Genomic DNA, 27896 nt, shown 5'->3' on the forward strand with positions numbered 1-27896 from the left:
CCCACACTTAGAACAGTGCTTGGCACATAGTAAGCACTTAACAAATGCCATCATTTTCTTGCAGACTATTAAAAACTGGTACAACAGGTCTCTACAGCGGCAGGATAATTTAATTATTATTAAATACCATTATTATTATTATTATTACTATTATTAGAGAAGCAGCGTGGCTCAGTGGAAAAGAGCCCAGGCTTTGGAGTCAAAGGTCATGGGTTCAAATCCCAGCTCCGCCACTCGTCAGCTGTGTGACTTTGGGCAAATCACTTCACTGGGCCTCAGTTCCCTCATCTGTAAAATGGGGATGAAGACTGTGAGCCTCACGTGGGACAACCTGATCCCCTTGTATCCACCCCCACAAGCGATTAGAACAGTGCCTTGCACATAGTAAGCGCTTAATGCCCACAGCGTGGCTCAGTGGAAAGAGCCCGGGCTTTGGAGTCAGTGGTCATGGGATCTAATCCCGGCTCTGCCACTTGTCAGCCGTTGACTTTGGGCAAGTCACTTCACTTCTCTGAGCCTCAGGGACCTCATCTGGAAAATGGGAATTAATACTGTGAGCCCCACGTGGGGCAACCAGATTATCTTGTATCTACCCCCACATTTAGAACAAGTGCTTGGCACATAGTAAGCGCTTAACAAATGCCATCATCATTATCATTATTATTATTGTATGTACCCCCATGCTTAGAACAGTGCTTGGCACATAGTAAGCGCTTAACAAATGCCATCATTATTATTTTTATTATTATTATATCTACTCCCACGCTTAGAACAGTGCTTGGCACATAGTAAGTGCTTAACAAATGCCATCATCATTAGTATTATTATTATTATTGTATCTACTCCCACGCTTAGAACAGTGCTTGGCACATAGTAAGCACTTAAATGCCATTATTATTATTATTATTATTATTATTATTATTGTATCTACCCCCATGCTTAGAACAGTGCTTGGCACATAGTAAGCGCTTAACAAATGCCATCATCATTATTATTTTTATTATTATTGTATCTACTCCCACGCTTAGAACAGTGCTTGGCACGTAGTAAGTGCTTAACAAATGCCATCATCATTAGTATTATTATTATTATTGTATCTACTCCCATGCTTAGAACAGTGCTTGGCACGTAGTAAGTGCTTAACAAATGCCATCGTCATTAGTATTATTATTATTATTGTATCTACTCCCACGCTTAGAATAGTGCTTGGCACATAGTAAGCGCTTAACAAATGCCATTATTATTATTATTATTATTATTGTATCTAACCCCACGCTTAGAACAGTGCTTGGCACATAGTAAGCGCTTAACAAATGCCATCATCATCATTATTATTATTATTATTGTATCTACCCCACGCTTAGACCAGTGCTTGGCACATAGTAAGCGCTTAACAAATGCCATCATCATTATTATTATTATTGTATCTACCCCCACGCTTAGAACAGTGCTTGGCACATAGTAAGCGCTTAACAAATGCCATCATTATTATTATTATTATTGTATCTACCCCCATGCTTAGAACAGTGCTTGGCACATAGTAAGCGCTTAACAAATGCCATCATCATTATTATTTTTATTATTATTGTATCTACTCCCACACTTAGAACAGTGCTTGGCACATAGTAAGTGCTTAACAAATGCCATCATCATTAGTATTATTATTATTATTGTATCTACTCCCATGCTTAGAACAGTGCTTGGCATATAGTAAGCACTTAAATGCCATTATTATTATTATTATTATATCTACCCCCATGCTTAGAACAGTGCTTGGCACATAGTAAGCGCTTAACAAATGCCATCATCATTATTATTTTTATTATTACTGTATCTACTCCCACGCTTAGAACAGTGCTTGGCACGTAGTAAGTGCTTAACAAATGCCATCAGCTTCTTGCAGACTATTAAAAACTGGTACAACAGGTCTCTACAGCGGCAGGATCCAACTACGCTCTAGAAGGTCAAGAAGTTTTATGACTGACAAGATTCGGCTCCAGAGCAGATGACATTTCATGAGCTGAGTTTTTGAGGGATTATGTTGTCCTCGCCTGTGTATGCTGAGCTGTGGGTTTCCTAATCTGGGGGCAAGGGAGGAAATGGTTCATTGACTTTTTTAAAGGAGAGAGTGAAGGGGTAGCTGAGTCTCTATGTCGCTCTTCTACTCAATTCTGGGAACATTTTACAGAGCGGGGCTGTTAATATTGTGCAGTTGTGTGTGTATGTGTTTGTGGTGTTGTGCAAGGGTGCACAGTGTACTTGCTGGAAAGAAAAAAAAAATCTCTAAGTAGAAGGGCTGGAGGAGCGGTAGACCTCATTAGCAACTTTTCTTCCCCCTTCCTTTCTTCCTCCTTTCACCCCCCGAAAACCCTCAAAACCCTCATTCCATTCAGCAAGCGTGGCTCAGGAGAAAGAGCCTGGGCTTTGGAGTCAGAGGTCATGGGTTCAAATCCTGACTCTGCCAACTCTTAGCTGTGTGACTTTGGGCAAGTCGCTTCACTTCTCTGGGCCTCAGTTACCTCATCTGTAAAATGGGGATGAAGACTGTGAGCCCCATGTGGAATAATCTCATCACCTTGTATCCCCCCCAGCGCTTAGAACAGTGCTTTGCACATAGTAAGCGCTTAATGCCCACAGCATGGCTCAGTGGAAAGAGCCCGGGCTTTGGAGTCAGTGGTCATGGGTTCAAATCCCGGCTCCGCCACTCGTCAGCTGGGTGACTTTGGGCAAATCACTTGACTTCTCTGGGCCTCAGTTCCCTCATCTGTAAAATGGGGATTAACACCGTGAGCCCCATGTGGGGCAACCTGATTGCCTTGTATCTACCCCCACACTTAGGACAGTGCTTGGCACATAGTAAGTGCTTAACAAATGCCATCATTATTGTTATTATTATTGTATCTACCCCCGCACCTAGAACAGTGCTTGGCACATGGTAAGCACTTAACAAATACCATTATTATTATTATACACCTACCCCCACGCTTAGAACAGCGCTTGGCACATAGTAAGCACTTAACAAATGCCATCATTATTGTTATTATTATTGTATCTACCCCCACGCTTTAGAACAGTGCTTGGCACATAGTAAGCACTTAACAAATGCCATAATTATTGTTATTATTATTGCATCTACCCCCTTGCTTAGAACAGTGCTTGGCACATAGTAAGCTCTTAACAAATACTATTATTATTATTATACACTTACCCCCACACCTAGAACAGTGCTTGGCACATAGTAAGCGCTTAACAAATGCCATCATTATTGTAATTATTATTGTATCTACCCCCACACCTAGAACAGTACTTGGCACATACTAAACACTTAAATATCGTTATTATTATTATTATTATACACCTACCCTCATGCTTATAATAGTGCTGGGCACACTGTAAGTACTTAACAAATGCCATCATTATTGTTATTACTACTGTATCTACCCCAATGCTTAGAACAGTGCTTGGCACATAGTAAGCGCTTAACGAAGAACAGCGCTTTGCACATAGTAAGCGCTTAATACACGCCACCATTATTATTATTACTATTAAATGTCATTATTATTATTAAATGCCATTATTGTTATTACTATTATTATGATAATAATGAACCAGCAGCGTGGCTCAGTGGAAAGAGCATGGGCTTTGGAGTCAGAGGTCATGGGTTCAAATCCAGGCTCCGCCAGCTGTGTGACTTTGGGCATGTCACTTAACTTCTCTGGGCCTCAGTTCCCCCCTCTGTAAAATGGGGACGAAGACTGTGAGCCCCCCGTGGGACAACCCGATCACCTTGTCACCTCCCCAGCGCTTAGAACAGTGCTTTGCACATAGTAAGCGCTTAATAAATACCATTATTATTATTATTATTACCCCCGCGCTCAGCACAGAGTAAGCGCTTATCAAATCCCATCACCACGATGATGATGACGACGATGACCAGCTCTTAGAACAGTGCTTGGCACATGGTAAGCGCTTAACAAATAGAGAAGCAGCGTGGCTCAGTGGAAAGAGCCCGGGCTTTGGAGTCAGACGTCATGGGTTCCAATCCATACCATTATTATTATTACTATTAAATGTCATTATTATTATTAAATGCCATTATTATTATTACTATTATTATGATAATAATGAACCAGCAGCGTGGCTCAGTGGAAAGAGCATGGGCTTTGGAGTCAGAGGTCATGGGTTCGAATCCCGGCTCCGCCAATTGTCAGCTGGGTGACTTTGGGCAAGTCACTTCACTTCTCTGTGCCTCTGTTACCTCATCTGTATAACGGGGATTAAGACTGTGAGCCCCTGTGGGACAACCCGATCACCTTGTAACCTCCCCAGCGCTTAGAACAGTGCTTTGCACATAGTAAGCGCCTCATAGATGCCATTATTATTATTACTATTATTATTATTATTAAATGCCAACATGATGATGCTGATGATGCTGGGTGAGGCCCCCTTCCCCGCCCCCGTCGGCCCGGTACCTTGGTCATGCCAACTCCCACCACGAAGACGCGGCGGTCGGGTGGGCCCGGGGCCATGGCGGCGGGAGGGCGGACAGAGGGACGGACCGGACAGAAGGAAGGATGGAAAGAAAGACGGACAGAAGAACGGACAGAAGGAAGGACGGTCGGTCGCTGGGCCGCCGCCCACATCGGCTCCTCTCCCGCCTGAGGAGACGAACGCACTGACGGACGACCGGCCGGGCCCCCCGCGCGGGTCGCCCACTGCGCACGCGCCACCGCGCGCGGGTCGCCCACTGCGCACGCGCCACCGCGCGCGGGTCGCCCACTGCGCACGCGCCACCGCGCGCGGGTCGCCCACTGCGCACGCGCCACCGCGCGCGGGTCGCCCCGGCGCTCGCGCGCTGGGCCCGAGGGCGCATGCGCGAGGTCGCCGCCGCCGGGAGCGGACTGCAGGGGGGCGCCGGCGAGCCGAGCCGCCTGGGCCCGAGGGCGCATGCGCGAGGCCGCCGCCGCCGCCGCCGCCGCCGCCGCCGCGAGCGGGCCGCAGGGGGGCGCCGGCGAGCCCCGACGTTAGAAGAAAGAAGAAGGATGTTATTAATAACAAATACCACCTTTATTAATGATGATAGTAATCAATCATAATTATTACTGACTGTTCTAATTGTGATTATTATTCCAGGAGCATTATAATTATCGTTATAATAATCAATGGTTATTTGAATGAATGAATTACATGTTGTACGTATTTTATTATTGCGTTATAATTATTATAATATATACGTATCGTATTATATGTAACTGTTATATATTATATAATATAATGGCATTTATGGAGCACTTACTATGTGCAAAGCACTGTTCTAAGCGCTGGGGAGGTTACAAGCTGATCAGGTTGTCCCGCGGGGGGCTCACAGTCTTAATCCCCATTTTCCAGATGAGGGAACTGAGGCCCAGAGAAGTGAAGTGACTTGCCCAAAGTCACACAGCTGACAATTGGCAGAGCCGGGATTTGAACCACTGACCACTGACTCCGAAGCCCATGCTCTTTCCACCGAGCCACGCTTATGCATCACATTAATTTATTTTATTAATTAGAACTAATATTAATCGATATAATGATTGAATATTCATTATAATGATTATACATCATATAATTATGATTGTTCATTGTTATTAATTAATAATGATGGCGGTATTGGTTCAGCGCTATGTGCCAAGCACTGTTCTAAGCCCTGGGGCAGATACAAGGTGATCAGGTTGTCCCACTGGGGGCTCACAGGCGATGACTTGACTTCATTCATCCATTCATTTATATTTTTAATGACATCTATTAAGCGCTTACTATGTGCCAAGCACTGTTCTAAGCGCTGGGGAGGTTACAAGGTGATTAGCCTGTCCCCCCGGGGCCTCACAGTCTTCATCCCCATTTTACAGCTGAGGGAACTGAGGCCCAGAGAAGTGAAGTGACTGGCCCAAAGTCACACAGCTGACAAGTGGCGGAGCTAGGATTTGAACCCATGACCTCTGACTCCAAAGCCCGGGCTCTTTCCACTGAGCCTCGCTGCTTCTTTTCATTCATTCATCCATTCAATAGCATATATTGAGTGCTTATTGTGTGTTTTGTGCCACCTGGATAAATGGGGATAAGGTTTCCCAATCAATCAATCCTGCGCAAAGCGATTAATCAAGGGTATTTCTTGAGCACTTACTACTTGCAGAGCACTGGACTAAGCGCTTGGGAGAATGCTTAGTGGAAAGAGCCCTGGCTTGGGAGTCAGAGGTCGTGGGTTCTAATCCCGGCTCCGCCACTTGTCAGCTGGGTGACTTTGGGCAGGTCACTTCACTTCTCTGGGCCTCCGTTGCCTCATCTGTGGAATGAGGATGAAAAGTGTGAGCCCCACTTGGAAATGCTGCTTACCCTGTATCTTCCCCAGCTCTTAGAACAGTGCTTGGCCCAGAGCAAGCACTTAATAAGATAAGGGCGCCGACAGGGGGCGCAGTGCCCTTAGCCCCGCGCGCCCCGGGCAGGGCGGGGCTGATCCCGCGGGGCGCCGGCAGGGGGCGCTGGGCCTCTTCACGCGCGCGTTCCTGGAGGGGCTATTCATTGGCCGCGGGGCGCCGGCAGGGGGCGCTGTGCCTCTGCCCCCGCGCGCTCAGGGCGGGGCATTGCTGTGGCCGCGGGGCGCCGGCAGGGGGCGCTGTGGCCGTCCCCCCAGGCGCTCCGGGCAGGGCGGGGCTGTGGCCGCGGGGTGCCGGCAGGGGGCGGGGCTGTGGCCGCGGGGTGCCGGCAGGGGGCGCTGTGCCTCTCTCCCAGCGCGCTCCGGGCGGGGCGGGGTGGGCCGGGGCTGTGCTGTGGGCGCGGGCCGGCGGCAGGGGGCGCTGTGCCTGCACCTCCGCGCGCCGTGCCGTGCTCGGGGCTAGTGCTGTGGGCGCGGGTCGGCGGCAGGGGGCGCTGTGCCTGCAACCCCAAGCGCCGTGGCGCGCTCGGGGCTAGTGCTGTGGGCGCGGGTCGGCGGCAGGGGGCGCTGTGCCTATCCCCCCCTCCCCCCGCGCGCGCACCGTGCCGCGGTCGGGGCTGTGCCGTGGGCGCGGGTCGGCGGCAGGGGGCGCTGTGCCTGTCCCCCGCCACGCGCGCCGTGCCGTGCTCGGGTCTGTGCTGTGGGCGCGGGTCGGCGGCAGGGGGCGCTGTGCCTGTTCCCCCCCCGCGCGCACACCGTGCCGTGGTCGGGGCTGTGCTGTGGGCGCGGGTCGGCGGCAGGGGGCGCTGTGCCTGTGCCCCGCCCCGCGCGCCGTCCCGTGGTCGGGTCTGTGCTGTGGGCGCGGGTCGGCGGCAGGGGGCGCTGTGCCTGTCCACCCCGCGCGCCGTCCCGTGCTCGGGTCTGTGCTGTGGCGCGGGTCGGCGGCAGGGGGGGCTGTGCCTGTCCCCCCCGCGCGCCGTCCCGTGCCGTGGTCGGGTCTGTGCTGTGGGCTCGGGTCGGCGGCAGGGGGCGCTGTGCCAGTCCCCCTCCCCGCGCGTGGTCGGGGCTGTGCCGTGGGCTCGGGTCGGCGGCAGGGGGCGCTGTGCCCGCCCCCCGCCCCGCGCGCCGTGCCGTGCTCGGGTCTGTGCTGTGGACGCGGGCCGGCGGCAGGGGGCGCTGTGCCTGCCCCCCGTGCGCCGTGCCGTGGTCGGGGCTAGTGCTGTGGGCTCGGGTCGGCGGCAGGGGGCGCTGTGCCTGTCCCCCCCCCCGCGCGCCGTCCCGTGGTCGGGTCTGTGCTGTCGGCGCGGGTCGGCGGCAGGGGGCGCGCTGTGCCCGTCCCCCCGCGCGCCGTCCCGTGCCGTGGTCGGGTCTGTGCTGTGGCGCGGGTCGGCGGCAGTGGGGGCTGTGCCTGTCCCCCGCCCCGCACGCCGTGCCGTGCTCGGGTCTGTGCTGTGGGCTCGGGTCGGCGGCAGGGGCCGCTGTGCCCGCCCCCCGCCCCGCGCGCCGTGCCGTGGTCGGGTCTGTGCCGTGGGCGCGGGTCGGCGGCAGGGGGCGCTGTGCCCCCCCCGCCCCGCGCGCCGTCCCGTGCCGTGGTCGGGGCTGTGCTGTGGTCGCGGGTCGGCGGCAGGGGGCGCTGTGGCCCTGGGCCCGGGGGAGCGCGGCGAGCGGTCCGACGGGCGGGCGGTCCGACGGCTGCATGTATCCCGGGCTGCGCCCCGCGCTGCGCCAAGCGCTGCGCCCCCCGCTGCGCCCCCCGCGGGCCCCGGGAGCCCCGGGAGCCCCCGGGCCCGGGCCCGGGCCGCCCCTCCCCGCCGGATCCGGGGCCGGGTCCGGGGCCCGGGGCCGCGCCTGGGGCCCCGAGGTGCAGGTGCGGGCGCTGCCCGGCCCCCACCGAGGTGAGTCCCTCCGGCCGGGGGACCCCGGGACCCCCCCCCCGCCCCCCGGGCCGGGCCGGGCCGGGCCGGGCCGGGCCCCTAAGCCCCTTCTTTGACTTGCCCGGGGAGCCGTCCGCCGGCTGCCTTTGCGACGCTCACTTCACTTCGCTGGGCCTCGGTTCCCTCATCTGGAAAATGGGGGGGAAGGCTGGGAGCCCCCCCCCCCCCGCCCCGTGGGACAGCCTCGGAGCACCTCGTATCAACCCCAACGCTTAGCGCGGGGCTTGGCACAGACGAGGCGCTTAGCGAATACCAGCGTTATTATTTAGAGGCAAGAGCCCGGACTTGGGAGCCGGAGGTCGTGGGTTCGAATCCCAGCCACTTGTCGGCTGGGTGGCTTTGGGCGACTCACTACACTTTTCTGGGCCTCGGTTCCCTCATCTGGAAAATGGGGATGAAGACTGGGAGCCTCCCCCTTGGGACAACCCGATCACCTTGGAACCTCCCCAGAGTCCATAGTAAGCGCTTCATAAATGCCATCATTATTACCTCAGTCCCCTCATCTGTCAAATGGGGATGAAGACTGGGAGCCCCTCGTGGGACAACCCGATCACCTTGTAACCTCCCCAGCGCTTAGAACGGTGCTTGGCACATAGTAAGCGCTTCATAAATGCCATCATTATCACCTCAGTCCCCTCATCTGTCAAATGGGGATGAAGACTGGGAGCCCCTCGTGGGACAACCCGATCACCTTGTAACCTCCCCAGCGCTTAGAACGGTGCTTGGCACATAGTAAGCGCTTCATAAATGCCATCATTATCACCTCAGTCCCCTCATCTGTCAAATGGGGATGAAGACTGGGAGCCCCTCGTGGGACAACCCGATCACCTTGTAACCTCCCCAGCACTTAGAACGGTGCTTGGCACGTAGTAAGCGCTTCATAAATGCCATCATTATCACCTCAGTCCCCTCATCTGGAAAATGGGGATGAAGACTGGGAGCCCCTCGTGGGACAACCCGATCACCTTGTAACCTCCCCAGCGCTTAGAACAGTGCTTGGCACATAGTAAGCGCTTCATAAATGCCATCATCATTATTATTAAGTCACGTCCCTGGGCCTCAGTTCCCTCCTCTGGAAAATGGGGATGATGACTGGGAGCCCCCCGGGGGACAACCTGATCACCTTGTAACCTCCCCAGCACTTAGAACAGTGCTTGGCACATAGTAAGCGCTTCATAAATGCCATCATCATTATTATTAAGTCACGTCCCTGGGCCTCAGTTTCCTCCTCTGGAAAATGGGGATGATGACTGGGAGCCCCCCGGGGGACAACCTGATCACCGTGTAACCTCCCCAGCGCTTAGAACAGTGCTTGGCACATAATAAGTGCTTAATAAATGCCATCATAATTATTCAGTGGCAAGAGCCCGGACTTGGGAGCCGGAGGTTGTGGGTTCTAATCCCGACTCAGCCACTTGTCTACTCTGTGACCTGGGGCAAGTTGCTTCACTTCTCTGGGCCTCAGTTCCCTCATCTGGAAAATGGGCGTGACCCCAATTTGGGACACTTGGATTATCTTCTGTCTACTCCAGCACTTAGAACAGTGCTTGGCACGTAGTAAGCGCTTAAATACAATAATAATTATTGTTGTTAACCCACACTCTCTCCTCTGCACCCCTTTCCCACTTCATTCATTCAATCGTATTTATTGAGTGCTGACTGTGTGCAGAGCACTGTACTGAGCGCTTGAGAAGTACAAGTCGGCAACATATGGAGACGGTCCCTACCCAGCAATGGGCTCACAGTCTAGAAGGGGGAGGCAGCCAACAAAACAAAACATACCCAATACTTTCTTTCCCCATGTCCTCCCCCTACGCCCCCCGTCCCTTGTGCCCCCTCCCTCATCCATAATAATAATCATTGTGACATTTGTTAAGCGCTTACTTTGTGCCAGGCACTGTACTAAGTGCCGGGTGAATACAAGCAAACCGAGTTGGACATAGTTTCCTGCCCCACGTGGGGCTCACAGTCTCCGTCCCCATTTTCCAGCCGAGGGAACTGAGGCCCGGAGAAGCCAAGCGACCCGCCCAAGGTCACGCGGCAGACACGTGGCGGAGCGGGAATTAGAACTCATGCCCGTCTGACCTCTGGGCCCGTGCTCTATCCTCGGGCTCGGATCCAAGGACGTTGCCCACCCCTGGGGTGGGCTCTATCCAGGCCCACCTACCTACCCCTTCCCCCCAGATGTGGGGACTGACCCCGGGCCAAGCCACCCCACCCCAAAAGAGCCCGGACCCCCCTCCTCCACCAAACCAGGTCACCCCGACCCCACGGCCAAAGCCACACTATCCACCGGTTCTAACAGGGCCGGGGGAGAGAGAGGGTGAGGGGCAAATTACCCAGCGTATCTGTAATTAATTTATCTATATTCATAAATGCCATCATCATTATTATGATGATAATAATATTATTATTATCTATATTCATGCCTGTCTTCCCCTCTAGACCATAAACTCATTGCTAGCCGGGAAAGTGTCTGTTTATTGTTATATTGTACTCTGCAAACGCTTAGTACAGTGTTCTGCACGCTGTATGCACTAAATACAATCAGTGGAAAGAGCATGGGCTTTGGAATCAGAGGTCATGGGTTTGAATCCCGGCGCCGCCACATGTCTGCTGTGTGACCTTGGGCAAGTCACTTAACTTCTCTGAGCCTCAGTTACCTCCTCTGGAAAATGGGGATTAAGACTGTGAGCCCCCTGTGGGACAACCCGATCACCTTGTGACCTTGCCAGCGCTTAGAACAGTGCTGTGCACATAGTAAGCGCTTTGAGCGCTTACTGTGTGCAGAGCACTGTACTAAGCGCTTGGGAAGTCCGAGTTGGCAACATCTAGAGACGGTCCCTACCCAACAGCGGGCTCACAGTCTAGAAGAAGTGCTCTGCACCCGGTAAGCGCTCAATAAATACGATTGATTGAATGAATGAATGAACGAGTGAGATGGGAGAGAAGGGGTCCTGGTTAGACTCCCCGCCCATTCAACCTCCCTCCTTCTCCCCTGGCCCCCCCAAACCTCCAGTCAGACACACACACCCCAATCCCCTTCTTTGGAGCCATCCCCCCCGACTTTTCCCTCCAAGTCACTCAGGAAATGACGCTAGGTCAGGGGCCTGCCCACAGGTGCCCCCCACCCGACCAGAGGATCCCACCCTCCAGGATCATTAAAGCTCCCAGTCTGAGCACCGGGCATCATCATCATCATAATAATGTTGGCATTTCCTAAGCGCTTACTATGTGCAAAGCACTGTTCTAAGCGCTGGGGGAGATACATGGTGATCAGGTTGCACCACGGGAGGCTCACAGTCTTAATCCCCATTTTACAGATGAGGTCACTGAGGCTCAGAGAAATTAAGTGACCTGCCCAAGGTCCTGTATTTATTTATTTATTACCCTATTTATTTTACTTGTACATATTTATTCTATTTATTTTATTCTGTTAATATGTTTTGTTTTGTTCTCTGTCTCCCCCTTCTAGACTGTGAGCCCACCATTGGGTAGGGACCGTCTCTATATGTTGCCGACTTGGACTTCCCAAGCGCTTAGTCCAGTGCTCTGCACACAGTAAGCGCTAAATAAATACGATTGAATGAATGTGGCGGAGCTGGGATTCGAACCCGTGACCTCTAACCCCAAAGCCCTGGCTCTTTCCGCTGAGCCACGCTGCTTCACCCTCAGCTGAAAAGCGGACCGCTCCCCGATGGGATCGGGTGCGGCCTTGCCCCCCGACCCTCCAGGGCCAACCGAGTCCCCACCTCGGTGGGCAGGGAGCTGGTGGGCGCAGGTTTTTGGAGCGAGAGTGAGAGAGGGTCCGGCCGGAGCAACAGTGCTTTGCACATAGTAAGCGCTTAACAAATACCAACATTATTATCATTATTATGTTCAAGGAGTGAGTGGCCTCAGGGGGAGGTCAGCGGTTTGGCTCAGCTGACCCATTTAGTGGGGTCAGTACTGGCCAACTGGAAAATATTTGCCCCGTGTGTTTGTAGAGGCAAAGTCAAACCGGGTTTTGACTGCGTGTGCAAAACCACCTGTTTATTCACTTCAACCGTGGTGGGAAGAAGCCCAAACCCCTGCCCTCCTTGGAGGAGGCCAGCTATCAATCAGTGGTATTTATTTAGTGAAGCAGCGTGGCTCAGTGGAAAGAGCCCGGGCTTTGGAGTCCGAGGTCATGGGTTCAAATCCCGGCTCCGCCACTCGTCAGCTGGGTGACTTTGGGCAAGTCACTTCACTTCTGTGCGCCTCAGTTGCCTCATCGGTAAAATGAGGATCAGGACTGTGAGCCCCACGGGGGACAACCCGATCACCTTGTAACCTCCCCAGCGCTTAGAACCGTGCTTTGCACATAGTAAGTGCTTAATAAATGCTATCATTATTATTATTTATTGAGGGCTTAGTGTGCAGAGCACGGTACTAAGCACTTGGGAGAGCACGACGAAACAGAGTTGGTAGACACGGGGTGGCTCTGCTTCCGGGGCCAAGCAGCCTGCCCGAGTCGATGCTGGCGAATCCTGGCCACGCAGAGAAGCAGCGTGGCTCAGTGGAAAGAGCCCGGGCTTTAGAGTCAGAGGTCACGGGTTCGAATCCCGACTCTGCCAATTGTCAGCTGTGTGACTTTGGGCCAGTCACTTCACTTCTCTGGGCCTCAGTGACGTCATCTGTTAAATGGGGATGAAGACCGTGAGCCCCCCCGTGGGACAACCTGATCACCTTGTAACCTCCCCAGTGCTTAGAACAGTGCTTTGCACATAGTAAGCGCTTCATAAATGCCATCATCATCATCATCTGGCCCCGGGAGTCTCCCAATGTGCACGGGTGACACGTGACTCCCGGGGGCACAGGACCGACCTTGCCTATTCCCCCAGTGTCTGGCACGGTTGGGGAGCAACGTCATCTCCTGGAAAGTCATCTCACTTCTCTGTGCCTCCGTTTTCTCACCTGTAGCCTCTCTTCAGGGTCCGTAACCATAATGACGGTGGTGGTTATCGTTATTAGTAGTATTGTTATTATTATTAATAATCGTAATAAGAAGAATAGTGGTATTTGTTAAGCACTGCTCTAGTCGCTGGGGCAATAATAATAATATTTATTTATTTATTTATTTATTTATTTATTTATTTTACTTGTACATATTCATTCTATTGATTTTATTTTGTTTATATGTTTTGTTGTCTGTCTTCCCCTTCTAGACCGTGAGCCCGCTGTTGGGTACGGACCATCTCTATATGTTGCCAACTTGTACTTCCCAAGCGCTTAGTACAGTGCTCTGCACACAGTAAGCGCTCAATAAATATGATTGAATGAATGAATGAAAGAATCTGTAAAATGGGGATGAATGCCTGTTCCCTCTCCCACTTAGACTGTGAGCCCCATGTGGGATGGGGACTGCATCCAACCTGATTTTCTGGTATGTACCCCAGCATTTAGTACAATGCTTGGCTAAAAAAATACTCTTGTTATTATTATTATCATTACTAATAACCCTGATTAACGACTGGAAACCAACAAGCTGCAGCTGTATCAACATATACTTCAGGGAGACAATTGTGGGGAGATTCATTCATTCAGTCAGTCAGTCATATTTATTGAGCACTTACTGTGTGCAGACCACTGTGCTAAGCGCTTGGGAAGTACAAGTCGGCGACCTATAGAGACGGTCCCTACCCAACAACGGGCTCACAGTCTAGAAAGGGGAGACAGACAATGAAACAGAACACGTGGACGGGTGTCAAGTCGTCAGAACAAAAAGAATTAAAGCAAAATGCACATCATTAACAAAATAAATAAAAAAGTAAATATGTACGAGTAAAATAAATAGAGTAATAAATCTGTACAAACATATATACAAGTGCTGTGGGGAGGGGAAGGAGGTAGGTCGGGGGGGATGGGGAGGAGGAGAGGAAAAAGGGGGATCAGTCTGGGAAGGCCTCCCGGAGGAGGTGAGCTCTCAGTAGGGCTTTGAAGGGAGGAAGAGAGCTAGTTTGGTGGATGTGCGGAGGGAGGGCATTCCGGGCCAGGGGGAGGACGTGGGCCGGGGGTCGACGGCGGGACGGGAGACAACGAGGTAAAGTGAGGATGGAAGGATGACTTGGGAGAGAACAGGAGAGTTAGTCAACCCAATCCCTCAAGGTGCTTACACACTGGCAGGGGAGAGAGAGACACTAAAAATTGATTGCAGGGAGGAAGAAACACCAGAATTAGAAGATCTGTACATGATGGGGACTTGAGCGCGTAGGTGACGCAGTAGTTGGGGAGACGAGACATCGCTCGGGGAAGGCTCCCTGGAGGAGATGTGATTTTGTATACTATTGTACTCTCCCAGCGACCGAGTGTGGAATAAGCGCTCAACAAATACCACCGATCCGTTGGTTACCGGTTGGAGCGGAGGTGGGCACGGGGGGAGTCTAGAAGGTTTTAGGGAGGAGGATTTGATACGGAGCAGAGTCCGTGAGGAGGGAAGGGGGGAAGTTAGAGGTTTACCTTTCCCGGAGGAGCAAGCCCAGACCCGAGGGCAGGCGGAAAGAGACCCTTTGCGTGGAGTCAGAAGTCCATGGTCTTTGGGTTAGGGGTAGTTAGTGGGCGTCACCGTGGACGTCCGGGCGGGAAGGCTGACGGAGGGTGAGAGCCAGGGGCTGGGCGTAGTATTAGTACTTCTAAAGTGCTTACTTTGTGCCAAGCTCTGTACCCAAGTGATGCCATCGCTTCCTAGCCCAGTCGGAGTGACTTCCCTCCAACCCCCAGCCCCCCATTCCCACCCTTTAAATATCCTTTGGGAACAGAGCCAGACGGGCCAGCCCTGGACTAGGCTGGAAGGATGTGGTCTCCGACCGCTCCATCGCCTCTCTCTCTCTTGCGCAGGAATTGCCGAAATTCTGATGAACAGGCCCCATGCCCGGAACTCCTTGGGGAAAGTCTTTGTCAGCGAGGTGAGTGGGGTGTATATAATAATAATAATGATGATGGTATGTGTTAAGCACTTACTATGTGCAAAGCACTGTTCTAAGCACTGCGGAGGTTACAAGATGATCACGTTGGCGCACCGGGGGCTCACAGTTTTAATCCCCATTTTCCTGATGAGGTAACTGAGGCCCAGAGGAGTCACACAGCTAACAGTTGGCGGAGCCGGGATTTGAACCCCTGACCTCTGACTCCATAGCCCGGGCTCTTTCCACCGAGCCACGCTGCTTCCCCCATCCTCACGGCTCCAGAGGGAGGAAGCCCCATCGGGTTTCAGCGTCTCCAGCAAAGCCGGGCCTTCAGGGCAGAGGATGCTGGGCCCCGTTTCACAGATGGGAAAACGAAGGTTTCAGAACTCACCCCTCTGCAGGGAGCTGGGGAGAAAAAGAAGTAGAACTCGGGGTGTGCCCCCAGCCCCCAAGAGCTTACAGGGAAGGAAGTAACTCCCATCAGGGTCCGGAGATGGGAATGGCTGGCCGGGGGCCACGGAGCTGGGAGGAGCGCAGCGGGACTGGGCAGGCCGCGGCCGGAAGGAAGCAGCGGGGCCGTCACTGGTCCGGACCGGCCGTCGATGACCCCCGCTCCTCCCGGTGTAGACCGGACAGTCAGAGCCCAGTCAGAGACTTCCAATTCCACTCTCACCTCACACCTGGGGGCCGGATACAGGAGAAAGGGAAGGGTTTCCATGGAGAGAGACCCAGAGAGACGCCCGTTCCCCCAATATGCTCCTCTTCTCTCTCTCTCGTGGGTTCCATTTGTGAGGCCCACCCCCTCTGGAGGGTCTGGATGAGTTGGTATGGCAACTAGCCTGCCCGAATAAGCGCCCCCTTCTCGCCCCTGCGGGAGGATCTCAATCAATCAATCAATCAATTGTATTTATTGAAAGCTTACTGTGTGCAGAGCACTGTACTAAGCGCTTGGGAAGTACAAGTTGGCAACATACAAGGTAGACACGCACACCTGGATCGGAGCGGTCTGGATTCTGAGCCTCACCTCGTGGGTCCAACTCCCCCGATCCCCCCGGGGGTGGCCCTGATCGTTCACCTTTGGAGTGGGGCCCCAGACTATTCTATTTATTTTATTTTGTTAATATATTTTGTTGTGTTGTCTGTCTCCCCCTTCTAGACTGTGAGCCCGCTGTTGAGTAGGGACCGTCTCTATATGTTGCCAACTTGGACTTCCCAAGCGCTTAGTACAGTGCGCTGCACACAGTAAGCGCTCAATAAATACGATTGAATGAATGAATGAATGACTCCAGGCCGATGACTCCCGCCACCACAACGGAAACATAGAGAAGCAGCGTGGCTCAGTGGAAAGAGCCCGGCTTAGGACTCAGAGGTCATGGGTTCAAATCCCGGCTTCGCCACCTGTCAGCTGTGTGACTTTGGACAAGTCACTTCACTTCTCTGGGCCTCAGTTACCTCATCTGTCAAATGGGGATGAAGACTGTGAGTCCCCCGTGGGACAACCCGATCACCTTGTATCCTCCCCAGCACTTAGAACAGTCCTTTGCACATAGTAAGCGCTTAACAAACGTCATCATTATTATCTCTCCCTCTCAGTGGTTTGCGGCACTGGACCAGCTGCGTGGAGACAGCGGAGTCCGGGCGGTGGTGGTCAGGAGTGCTGTGAAAGGGGTGTTTTGTGCAGGTAAGGAGGCACGCCCCTTCCCTCCCTTCTCTCCGTACTCCGTCTCCCCCAGACAGCATCCCTCAGGGACCGCTCCTGCTGCCGCGCTTTCCACTCACCCCGCTTCCCTCTCGATCAGTCGATCAGTGGCATTTACTGAGCGCTTAACTAAGCACTTCGGAGAGTTAGAAAGCTGAGGAGTCAAGCGGAGGAGATGGACATTTAAAAAAACTACAGAGAAGGGAAGCAACGGCGTATAAGAGACCGGTGGGGCCGGAGATGAGTATCAAAGGGCTTAGAGGGTAGCGACCCAAATGCGTAGGTGGCACAGAACGGAGGAAGACGAGGCTGGGGAGATGGGATTTGTGGCGCTGGGAGGAATTGGACCGAGGCGCAGGTGGATAAACTCATCGGAACTAGAAATCGCCGGCAGATGCCCCCGAAATTTCCCTCGGGATGTTCCCCAGGGAACCTCCTCAACGGTTCTTGGCATATAGCCTCGGAAAGGCAGTTCCTGGCCTCACAATCAATCAGTCGGCGGTAGTGATCAAATGCTTACTTTTTTATGGTATCGATGAGTATGTGACAAGCACTGTTCTAATACTAAGGACTTGGGGGAGTCCGGGCGAGTCAGTAGACGGGATCGCTGCCCTCGAGGAGCTCGCAGTCTGGCAGGGGAGAGAGAGACACTAAAATAAATGGTCTAAGTAGGTGGGAGAACAGGGACTGAATCCCCGTTTTGTGGGTGAGGAGACTGAGGCACAGAGAATAATAATAATGATGGCATTTATTAAGCGCTTACTATGTGCAAAGCACTGTTGTACCTCCTCAGTGCTTAGAAAGTGATCAGGTTGTCCCACGGGGGCGCTCACAGTCTTAATCCCCATTTTACAGATGAGGTCACTGAGGCCCAGAGAAGTGAAGTGACTTGCCCAAAGTCACACAGCTGACGATTGGCGGAGCCGGGCTTTGAACCCATCACCTCTGACTCCAAAGCCCGGGCTCTTTCCACTGAGCCATGCTGCTTCTCAGAGCTACCCTGCGAAGTTAAGTGACTAGCCCAAGGTCCCACAGCAGATATGCAGGATTAGAACCCAGATCCTCTGGCCCCCAGGCCCATCCTCACTCCACTAAGCCACGCTGCTTCTCTACCCAAGTGTTTAAGTGACACAGGTGTGAAGTGGCAGTAATAATAATAATGATGGCATTTGCTAAGCGCTTACGATGTGCAAAGCACTGTTCTAAGCTCTGGGGGGGATACAGGGTGATCAGGTTGTCCCACGGGAGGCTCACAGTCTTCATCCCCATTTTACAGATGAGGGAACTGAGGCTCAGAGAGGTTAAGTGACTTGCCCAAGGTCACACAGCAGACCTGTGGCCGTAGGAGGGAAGATAGGTTGGGGGGAGGTGGAATTAGTCTGGGAAGGCCTGCTGGTAAAGAAGCCGTGTGGCTCAGTGGCGAGAGCATGTATCTAGGAGACAGAAGGACCTGGGTTCTAATCCTACCTCCGCCACTTGTCCGCTTCGTGACTTTGGGCAAGTCACTTAACCGCTCTGGGCCTCAGTTACCTCATCTGTAAAATGGGGATGAAGACCAGGAGCCCCATGAGGGACACGGACCATGTCTAGCCTGATCATCCAGGAGGAATCCCGGTGCTTAATACAGAGAAAGTGCTGACCAAATGCCGTTAAAAGGCAGGTGGGGGCTTGAATAATAATAATAATAATAATAATAATAATGGCATTTATTAAGTGCTTACATGTGCAAAGCACTGTTCTAAGCGCTAGGAAGGTTACAAGGTGATCAGGTTGTCCCACAGAGGGCTCACAGTCTTAATCCCCATTTTACAGATGAGGGAACTGAGGCCCAGAGAAGCGAAGTGACTTGCCCAAAGTCACTCTGCCAATTGGCGAAGCTGGGATGTGAAGAGTGGTGGTCTGCCAGATAGTAATAATAATAATGGCATTTATTAAGCGCTTATTATGTGCAAAGCACTGTTCTAAGCGCTGGGGAGGTTACAGGGTGATCAGGTGGGGCTCCCAGTCTTCATCCCCATTTTCCAGATGAGGGAAATGCGGCCCAGAGAAGTGAAGTGACTTGCCCAAAGTCACCCAGCTGACAGTTGGCGGAGCCGGGATTTGAACCCACGCTCTCTGACTCCAAAGCCTGGGCTCTTTCCACTGAGCCACACTGCCAGATGTGAAGTTGCGGGGAGGGGGGGGGTTCCACGCAAGATGGAGGGAATGAGCCAGGGGACAGTGGTGAGGGAGACAAGGCTGAGGCCGAGTGAGAAGGTTGGCTTGAGGAGAGTGAAGCTTGCGGGCTCGAGGGGAGAGAAGCGAGGATACACGGAGGGGAGAGGGATGAAACAGGTGCCTCGGAGGCTTTGGTCTGGAATTTCGAAACCAGTTCTCCCAGTTTGAGCCGACCCACCTGATGGAAAAGCCCAGTCGCGTGTCTGCTGAGCTCCTGCCCACGCAGCTGGAGCCTCGGTCAGATTTCCGGGCCCGAGGCATGAGGAGGTAGCCGGCCGGGACCATCCCCGCTCTTTGGGGGACAGTTGACTCTGCCAATTGTCAGCTGTGTGACTTTGGACAAGTCATTTCACTTCTCTGTGCCTCAGTTCCCTCATCTGGAAAATGGGGATTAAGACCGTGAGCCCCCTGTGGGACAACCTGATCACCTTGTATCCCCCCAGCGCTTAGAACAGTGCTTTGCACATAGGAAGCGCTTAATAAATACCATCATTATTATTGTTATTATCATTATTCAGGCCATGGGGAGAGGTCAGGTGACTCGTCCAAGGTCACCCAGCAAGCGAGAGGCCTATCTGGGCTCGAACCCACATCCTGCGGTCCCCGCCCGCCTCTGCCTCCACGGCGTGTCGCCCCGCTGTGACCTGCGCTTAGTGTAATAATGATAATAATAATGATAATGATGGCATTTTTTAAGCGTTTACTATGTGCCAAGCATTGTTCTAAGCCCTGGGGGGGATACAAGGTAATCAGGTTGTACCACATGGGGCTCCCAGTCTTAATCCCCACTTTACAGATGAGGTAACTGAGGCCTAGAGAAGTGACCTTCCCCTCCCCATCCCCCCCCGCCTTACCTCCTTCCCCTCCACACAGCACCTGTATTTATGTATATATTTTTGTACGGGTTTATACTCTATTTATTTATTTTATTTGTACATATTTCTTCTATTTATTTGATTTTGTTAATCTGTTTTGTTTCGTTCTCTGTTTCCCCCTTCTAGACTGTGAGCCCGCTGTTGGGTAGGGACTGTCTCTATATGTTGCCAACTCAGACTTCCCAAGCGCTCTGCACACAGTAAGCGCTCAATAAATACGATTGAATGAATGAATGAATAAGTGACTGGCCCCAAGTGTCACAGCAGATGAGCGGCGGAGCCGGGATTAGAACCCATGACCTCTGACTCCCAAACCCGGGCTCTTTCCACTGAGCCACGCTGCTTCTTAACAAATACTGTTGATTGATTGATGGAGCGCTTCCAATGTGGGGAATACTGGGCTGGGCGCTAAAAGGTGGGCAGACATCCTCGCTGCCATCGAGGAGCTCTTTGGGGCGCATCCCGGGGGCAGGGCTGGGACACGCTCAGGCCCCCGGTTTGCCCGGGATTGGGTTTCCGGGACTCGGGGAGCCGGGTCTCTGGGGAGCGAGGTGTCGGGCCCGGCCGGAGCCCCCGGCTCCGAGACGGGGAGAGGAGGGCGGGCCCGTCTGTCCGCCCTTACCCAGGCAGGGCATTCGCTCCTGGCGCCGGTACACTAGGGCCGGAGGGCCCGGGGCGTGGGTTAGTGATGATGATGATGGCATTTGTTAAGCGCTTACTATGTGCAAAGCACCGTTCTAAGCGCTGGGAGGTGGGGGATACAGGGTGATCAGGTTGCCCCACGTGGGGCTCGCAGTCTTATTCCCCATTTTGCAGGTGAGGTAGCTGAGGCTCAGAGAAGTTAAGTGATTTGCCCAAGGTCATACAGCAGGCCTGTGGCGGAGCCGGGATTTGAACCCACGACCTCTGACTCCCAAGCCCGGGCTCTTTCCTCTGAGCCACGCTGCTTCTCTAGTGGTCCCGGGGCACGCTCAGCCCCAGGACTGTGAGCTCAGCCCCGGCCCAAATATGAAAACGCGGAAATGCCAACATAATAATAATTGTGGTGTCTGTTAAGCGCCTACTATGTGCCAAGCACTGTTCTAAGCACTGGGGAGGATACAAGGTGATCAGGGGGTCCCACGGGGGGCTCGCAATCTTCATCCCCATTTTCCAGATGAGGTCACCGAGGCCCAGAGAAGTGAAGTGGCTTGCCCAAAGTCACACAGCCGACAGTTGGCGGAGCCGGGATTCGGAACCGTGACCTCCGACCCCCAAGCCGCCGAGCCACGCTGCTTCTCATGGGCAGCAGAGGCCCGGACTCGGGGCAGGAGCTGGGCGTGGGATGAGCCTGGGATGGGCCCATAGCTGGCTGAGGCGCTGGGGAGGTGGGAAGAGTCGTGTTGGGAACAGGGCTGGGGCTGGGACCGGACCGCTCCTTCATTCCTCTCTCAGGAAGCCAGGTGTTCCCGGCTGTGCTACATGTCCTAGCGCAGCGTTCCCACTGGGCCCTGGGGTGGGGAGTTAGGGGATGATGATGATGGCATTTATCAAGCGCTGACTATGTGCCAGGCACTGTTCTAAGCGCTGGGGAGCTTACCAGGTGCTCCGGTTGTCCCACGGTGGGGCTCACCGTCTTCATCCCCATTTTCCAGATGACATAACCGTGGCCCGGAGAAGTGAAGCGACTCGCCCAAAGTCACACGGCTGACTACTGGCGGAGCCGGGATTTGAATCTAACGACAATAATGCCGGGATCTGTTAAGCGCTTCCTGTGTGCAGAGCACTGTTCTAAGCGCCGGGGAGGATGCAAGGTGATCAGGTGGTCCCACGGGGGGCTCCCGGTCTTCATCCCAATTTTACCGATAAGGGAACTGAGGCCCAGAGAAGTGAAGCGACTCGCCCAAAGTCACACGGCTGACTGTTGGCGGAGCTGGGATTTGAATAGAATAATAGTCACAGTGATGGCATTTCTTCAGCGCTTACTGTGTGCCGAGCACCGTTCTCAGCGCCGGGGAGGTGACAAGGTGATCGGGTTGCCCTACTTGGGGCTCCCAGTCTTCATCCCCATTTTCCAGATGAGGGAACTGAGGCCCGGAGAAGTGAAGTGACTCGCCCAAAGTCACACGGCTGACAGTTGGCGGAGCCGGGATTTGAATGTAATAGTAGTAATAATAATAATGATGGCATTTGTTAAGCGCTTACTATGTGCAAAGCACCGTTCTAAGCGCTGGGGAGGATACAAGGTGATCAGGCTTCATCCCCATTTTCCAGATGAGGGAACTGAGGCCCGGAGAAGTGAAGCGACTCGCCCCCAAGTCACACGGCTGACAATTGGCGGGGCCGGCATTCGAACCCATGACCTCGGGCTCCAAAGCCCGGGCTCTTTCCACCGAGCCATGCCGCTCGGGACAGTCAATCCCCCCAGCCGTGCCTGGCACCAGTGAGCCGTGTTGCTCCTCCCAACCCAAGCCCCCTGCTCTGCCCCGCTGCTGGCGTCGCCACTCATTCATTCAGTCAGTCACGTGTATTGAGCGCTTACTGTGTGCAGAGCACTGTACTGAGCACCAGGGAGAGAACAGTACAACAGCAGACACATTCCTGCCCACGACGAGCTCACGGCCTAGAGGGGGAGACAGACAGACGTTAGTATAAATAAATAAATGACGGACATATACAGATGCGCTGTGGGGATGGGAGGGAGGATGAATGTGGGAAAAGTGAGAGCGGTGCAGAAGGGAGTGGGAAAAGGGAGTAATAATAACAATGATGGTATATGTTAAGCGCCTACTCTGTGCAAAGCACTGTTCTAAGCGCTGGGGAGGTTACAGGGAGATGGGGAGGCTCCCAGTCTTCATCCCCATTTTCCAGATGAGGGAGCTGAGGCCCAGAGAAGTGAAGTGACTTCCCAGGGTCACCCAGCCGACAGTTGGCGGAGGTGGGATCTGAACCCCGTGACCTCTGACTCCAGAGCCCGCGCTTTTCCCACTGAGCCATGCTGCCTTCTTGGAGGAGATGTGCCTTCAATTAGGCTTTGAAATAATAGTAATAATAATAATAATGGCATTTGTTAAGCGCTTACTACGTGCCAAGCACTGTTCTAAGCGCTGGGGAGGTTACAAGGTGATCAGGTTGTCCCACAGGGGGCTCACAGTTTCAATCCCCATTTTACAGATGAGGCAACTGAGGCATGGAGAAGTTAAGTGACTTGCCCAAAGTCAATCAATCAATCAATCATATTTATTGAGCGCTTACTGAAATGGGGAATCCACACCCCCCCGGGCCCCCCCCGCTCTGCCCCCCACGCTGCTCTGGGGCCGCTGAACTCTGCCCCGGGTCCCTCCGCCCCAGGCGCCGACCTGAAGGAGCGTGAGCAGATGAGTGACGCCGAGGTGGGACCGTTCGTGCAGCGACTCCGGACATTGATGGACGAGATTGGTAGGGGCTAGGCCCGTCCCCTCCCCGCCCTCCCTTCCACCAGGGTGCCCGGCCGTGCCCCAGGCCCCGCCTCAGCCCTTCCACGCCCCAGCACGTGCCCGGCCCTTCCCATCCCTTCCCAGGTGGCCTGCCCCTGCTGCCGCCTCTGGTCCCCCCGGGGAAACTGAGGGGCAGAGGAGCAGCAGGGAAGTGGGGGTGCTGGGAGCACAGGGTCTCCAGGTTGGTCGGGGCCGGCTGGTGAGGGCTGACCGGTCGGGGCTGAGGCCGAGGACGCCTGGGTCTGCCCCCCAGCCGCGTTCCCCGCCCCCACCGTCGCCGCCGTGGATGGCTTCGCCCTGGGCGGGGGCCTGGAGCTCGCCTTGGCCTGCGACCTGCGCGTTGCAGGTGGGTGGCCGGGTCTGGGGTTGGGGGCCTGTGGGTTCGGAGCGGGGGCGGGCAGGGACGGGGTACGAAGCCCGGTCTCTCGCCCTTCCTTTCCCTCCAGCTTCCTCTGCCATCTTGGGACTCATCGAGACGACCCGCGGACTCCTTCCCGGGGCAGGTACAACCTCCCTTCTGCGCCCCGGCTCCCGCCGCAGGCTTCGGCTCTGGCCCACAGAGCTCACCAACTGGGCCGCGGGCCCCTGGCCCGCCCTCGCCCCTTCCCTCGGGCAGGCGGGACTCAGCGCCTGCCCCGCTGCGTGGGCACCGGCCTGGCCAAGGAGCTCATCTTCACCGGGCGACGCGTGGACGGACGGGAGGCCGCGGGCATGGGGCTGGTGAACCACGCCGTGCAGCAGAACCAGGACGGGGATGCAGCCTACCGCCGGGCCCTGGCTTTGGCCCTGGAGATCGTGCCCCAGGTGGGCGGCGGGCCTTGGCCGGCCGGGCTAAGGAGAGGAGCGGGCAGGGCCTATTCTTTCCACTCCCCCGGCAGACCCCCGTGGGCCCCATCGACGGGTGGGACTGGAGTCGGGGGCTGCGGGCCCCAGAGGCAGTGATTCGTCCAAGGTGAAGCAGACGAGGGCCGCCCCTCGGGCATACAGTGGGCACCCCGAGGGGCAAACCCCACCTCCACCCCTCGGGCAGTGGCTGGATTCCTCTGCTCTAAAAACCAGATCACGGGAAAGGAGCCTGCAGCGGGAAGGGCCCAGGTTAGACTTCAGGACTCCGAGGGCAAGACTCATAATAATAATAACAATAATAATGATGGCATTTGTTAAGCACTTACTGTGTGCCAAGCACCATTCTAAGCGCTGGGGAGGTGACGAGGTGGTTGGGTTGTCCCACGAGGGGCTCACAGTCTTCATCCCCATTTTACAGACGAGGTAACTGAGGCACAGAGAATAATAATAATAATAATGATAGCATTTGTTAAGCGCTTACTATGTGTGAAGGACTGTTCTAAGTGCTGGTGGGGGATACAAGGTGATCAGGTTGTCCCACGAGAGGCTCACAGTCTTCATCCCCATTTTACGGACGAGGTAACTGAGGCACAGAGAATAGTAGTAATGATGGCATTTGTTAAGCGCTTACTATGTACAAAGCACTGTTCTAAGCGCTGGGGGGGGATACAAGGTGATCGGGTTGTCCCACGAGGGGCTCACAGTCTTCATCCCCATTTTACAGATGAGGTGACTGAGGTACAGAGAAGTCAAGTGACTTGCCCAAAGTCACACAGCTGACAGTTGGCAGAGCCGGAATTTGAACCCACTACCTCTGACCCCAAAGCCCGTGATCTTTTCCACTGAGCCGCGCTGCCTCTCTATGCCATTTCTCTATAAATGGCATTTATTAAGTGCTTACCATGTGCAAAGCACTGTTCTAAGCGCTGGGGAGGTTACAAGGTGATCGGGTTGTCCCATGGAGCGGGGGGGAGGGGGGGGGGCGCACTGTCCCCATTTTCCAGATGAGGTGACTGAGGCCCAGAGAAGTGAAGTGACTTCCCAAAGTCACCCAGCTGACAAGCGGCGCAGCCGGGATTTGAACCCATGACCTCCGACTCCAAAGCCCGGGCTCTTTCCACTGAGTCACGCTGGTTCTCATTTCACTTATAATGAAAGTGAAATGAAGGTGGTCAGAGTACATTCATTCATTCAATCATATTTATTGAGTGCTTACTGTGTGCAGAGCACTGTACTAAGCGCTTGGGAAGTCCAAGTTGGCAACTTATAGAGACGGTCCCTGCCCAACAGTGGGCTCAATCTCTGCCCTAGCTCCAACGTAGATGGCGAGCTCCAACTGGGAAAGAGACCGGGTCTGATCCGCTTAGATTGAATCAACCCCAGCGCTTAGTACAGCGCTCGGCACATAGCATGCGCTTAACACGTATCCCGGTCACTGTGCTGGCGAGTCTTCTGGTCCGGAGACGGGCCGCGATGGTTGGAATGCGTTCTTGTCCGGAGACGGGGGCGTGGGCTAGATGACTGCTAGAGAAGCGGCGTACCTCGGTGGAAAGAGCCCGGGCTTTGGAGTCAGAGGTCAGGGGTTCAAATCCCGGCTCCGCCGCTTGTCATTCGTTCATTCATTCAGTCGTATTTATTGAGCGCTTACTGTGGGCAGAGCACTGTACTAAGCGCTTGGGAAGTCCAAGTTGTCAGGTGGGTGACTTTGGGCCAGTCGCTTCACTTCTCCGGGCCTCAGTTCCGTCATCTGGAAAATGGGGATGAAGACTGGGAGCCCCCTGTGGGACAACCTGATCACCTTGTCGCCTCCCCGGCGCTCAAAACGGTGCTTGGCACGTAGTAAGCCCTTAATGAATGCTACCATCGTTATTATTCTTATGACTTGGAGCGGTCCCATCCAGCCCGGTGGCAGGGGAGGGAGAGGTCACTGAACCACCACGGTTTGCAGACCCTTCCCCGGCTTGCGCACCCTTGGGGTGTCCCCAGTCCAGCCTGGGGCAGGTCCGGGAGGGGTGTTCGGGCCTGGTCTTCCAGCCCGCACCTTCCGTTCGTCTCCCCAGGCCCCAATAGCCGTGAGACTGGGCAAAGTGGCCGTGTCCAGAGGGATGGAGGTGAGGAGCGTCCCCGGCCCCCGGGGACCCAGGTGTGGGGGCCGGACTGCTCCAGGACGCGGGGCTGCCCCAGGGGCTGTGGGTGGCTACCTCAGAGAGGGGATGCAGCCGTGGTGGCGGAGGTTGGGGCGAGGGGCCTGGCTAAATACAGTCCCTACAGCAGGGGCTGGTGGGAAGGGGCGCGAACGGGGCGGTTTGGGGGAGACAGCTGATGTGACTCGCCCCGTCCATCCTCCCACCCTGAAGTTCCCCCCACGACCCCCAGCAAAGCCCCAGCTTTATCACAGCACATTCCCATCCCCAATCCAGCCCCCAGTGGCCGCCTCAGTCTCCCTCTGCTCCCCCAGGTGGATCTGGCGTCGGGCCTGGCTCTCGAAGGGCTTTGCTACGCTCAGGTAGGACCGGCCGGCCCGGGGCTGCGCTCAGCTGGGGCTGGAACCGGGGGTTCCGGTCAGTACGTCCGCACACCCCGGCAGTCTCGGTGGTCCCGAGACTCAACCGGGATAGGCCGGGCCCCACTGAGCTGGGTGGGTCCCCGGTACATCCCCCCACTTGGGACCTGAGAGCCTTGAAGCTGTGCCCGGCCTCAGGGGCCGGGGGACTGTGGGGCCCCGGTGTCGCGGAGTCCGAGGAGGAGCCCGCGGGGTCGTCGGAGGCCAGGAGAGGCCAGGCCGCACTCAACTGGCACCTTCTCCCTCTCCCCGCAGAACATCCCGACCCGTGACCGGCGGGAAGGCATGGCAGCCTTCCGGGAGAAGCGGCCTCCCCGCTTCACGGGCCAGTGACGCCCCGGCGGGCACCCGGCCCCCTCCTCCTGGCTGGCCTCCAGTCCTGAACTCCCAACCGGGCCAGCCATGCTCCTCGACGCCCCCGTGCCCTGCTGGTCCCCCCGCCCTCCCCACATCCAGCTTCTGTGTTGTTTCTGGCAAGAAGGAGGTTGTCCAGGGTGAACTCTCACTCCATAAAGTTTCCACCTTGCCACTACTGAAGCCCAGCCCGTGTCTCTGTAGCCCCGGTCTCTGCGGGCTGTCGGGAGCAGCGGGCAGCAGTTGGGGATGATGTGGCCCGGGGAAGGGCTTTGGGTTGTGCTAAAGAGGAGCGGCTCAGTAGCTCACTGCTGACCTTGGGCTTGCTGGAACACCTGATGGGGCCTAGCTGTTCGGGGAGGCGCAGCCCCACAGTCATAATAATAATTAATAATTTTGGTATTCGTTAAGTGCTTACTATGGGCAAAGCACTGTTCTAAGCGCCAGGGAGGATGCAGGGTGATCGGGTTGTCCCACGTGGGGCTCGCAATCTTAATCTCCATTTTACAGAGGCCCACAGAAGTGAAGTGACTTGCCCAAAGTCACCCAGCTGACAAGCGGTGGAGGCAGGATTTGAACCCATGACCCCTGGATCCCAAGCCCGGGCTCTTTCCACTG

General features: G+C 54.9%; 2 protein-coding genes across 10 annotated transcripts in view; one reads left to right on the forward strand and one right to left on the reverse strand.

The window, feature by feature from the left end:
- The window catches only part of SCP2 (sterol carrier protein 2), a 99629-nt gene extending 94921 nt beyond the window's left edge, over positions 1–4708 (reverse strand). The window contains exon 1 of the mRNA XM_038766078.1: positions 4473–4708. Coding sequence (XP_038622006.1) covers positions 4473–4643 — 171 coding nt within the window. The 5' untranslated portion in view covers positions 4644–4708. The remainder of the gene's footprint in view (positions 1–4472) is intronic.
- Positions 4709–8220: 3512 nt separating this feature from the next.
- On the forward strand, positions 8221–27683 carry ECHDC2 (enoyl-CoA hydratase domain containing 2). Of its 9 annotated transcripts, none has more exons than XM_038766199.1 (10): positions 8221–8307; positions 15202–15269; positions 16863–16950; positions 23391–23477; positions 23741–23861; positions 23962–24018; positions 24132–24319; positions 26422–26472; positions 26789–26867; positions 27180–27683. In XM_038766199.1, the coding sequence occupies exons 2-10, from the start codon at positions 15219–15221 to the stop codon at positions 27529–27531; spliced, it is 1074 nt and encodes a 357-aa protein (XP_038622127.1). In that variant the 5' UTR covers positions 8221–8307; positions 15202–15218; the 3' UTR covers positions 27532–27683. The 9 variants fall into 9 exon arrangements, with proteins under 9 accessions (XP_038622127.1, XP_038622130.1, XP_038622122.1 ...); XM_038766202.1 differs by having other exon boundaries at positions 23769–23861; positions 26820–26867; positions 27180–27352; XM_038766194.1 differs by having other exon boundaries at positions 8236–8307; positions 23769–23861; positions 26782–26867; positions 27180–27681.
- The last annotated feature ends 213 nt before the right edge of the window (positions 27684–27896 follow it).

This window comes from Tachyglossus aculeatus, chromosome 24 (genome assembly GCF_015852505.1).
Source record: "Tachyglossus aculeatus isolate mTacAcu1 chromosome 24, mTacAcu1.pri, whole genome shotgun sequence".
In the NCBI taxonomy this organism is placed as follows: Eukaryota; Metazoa; Chordata; class Mammalia; order Monotremata; family Tachyglossidae; genus Tachyglossus; species Tachyglossus aculeatus.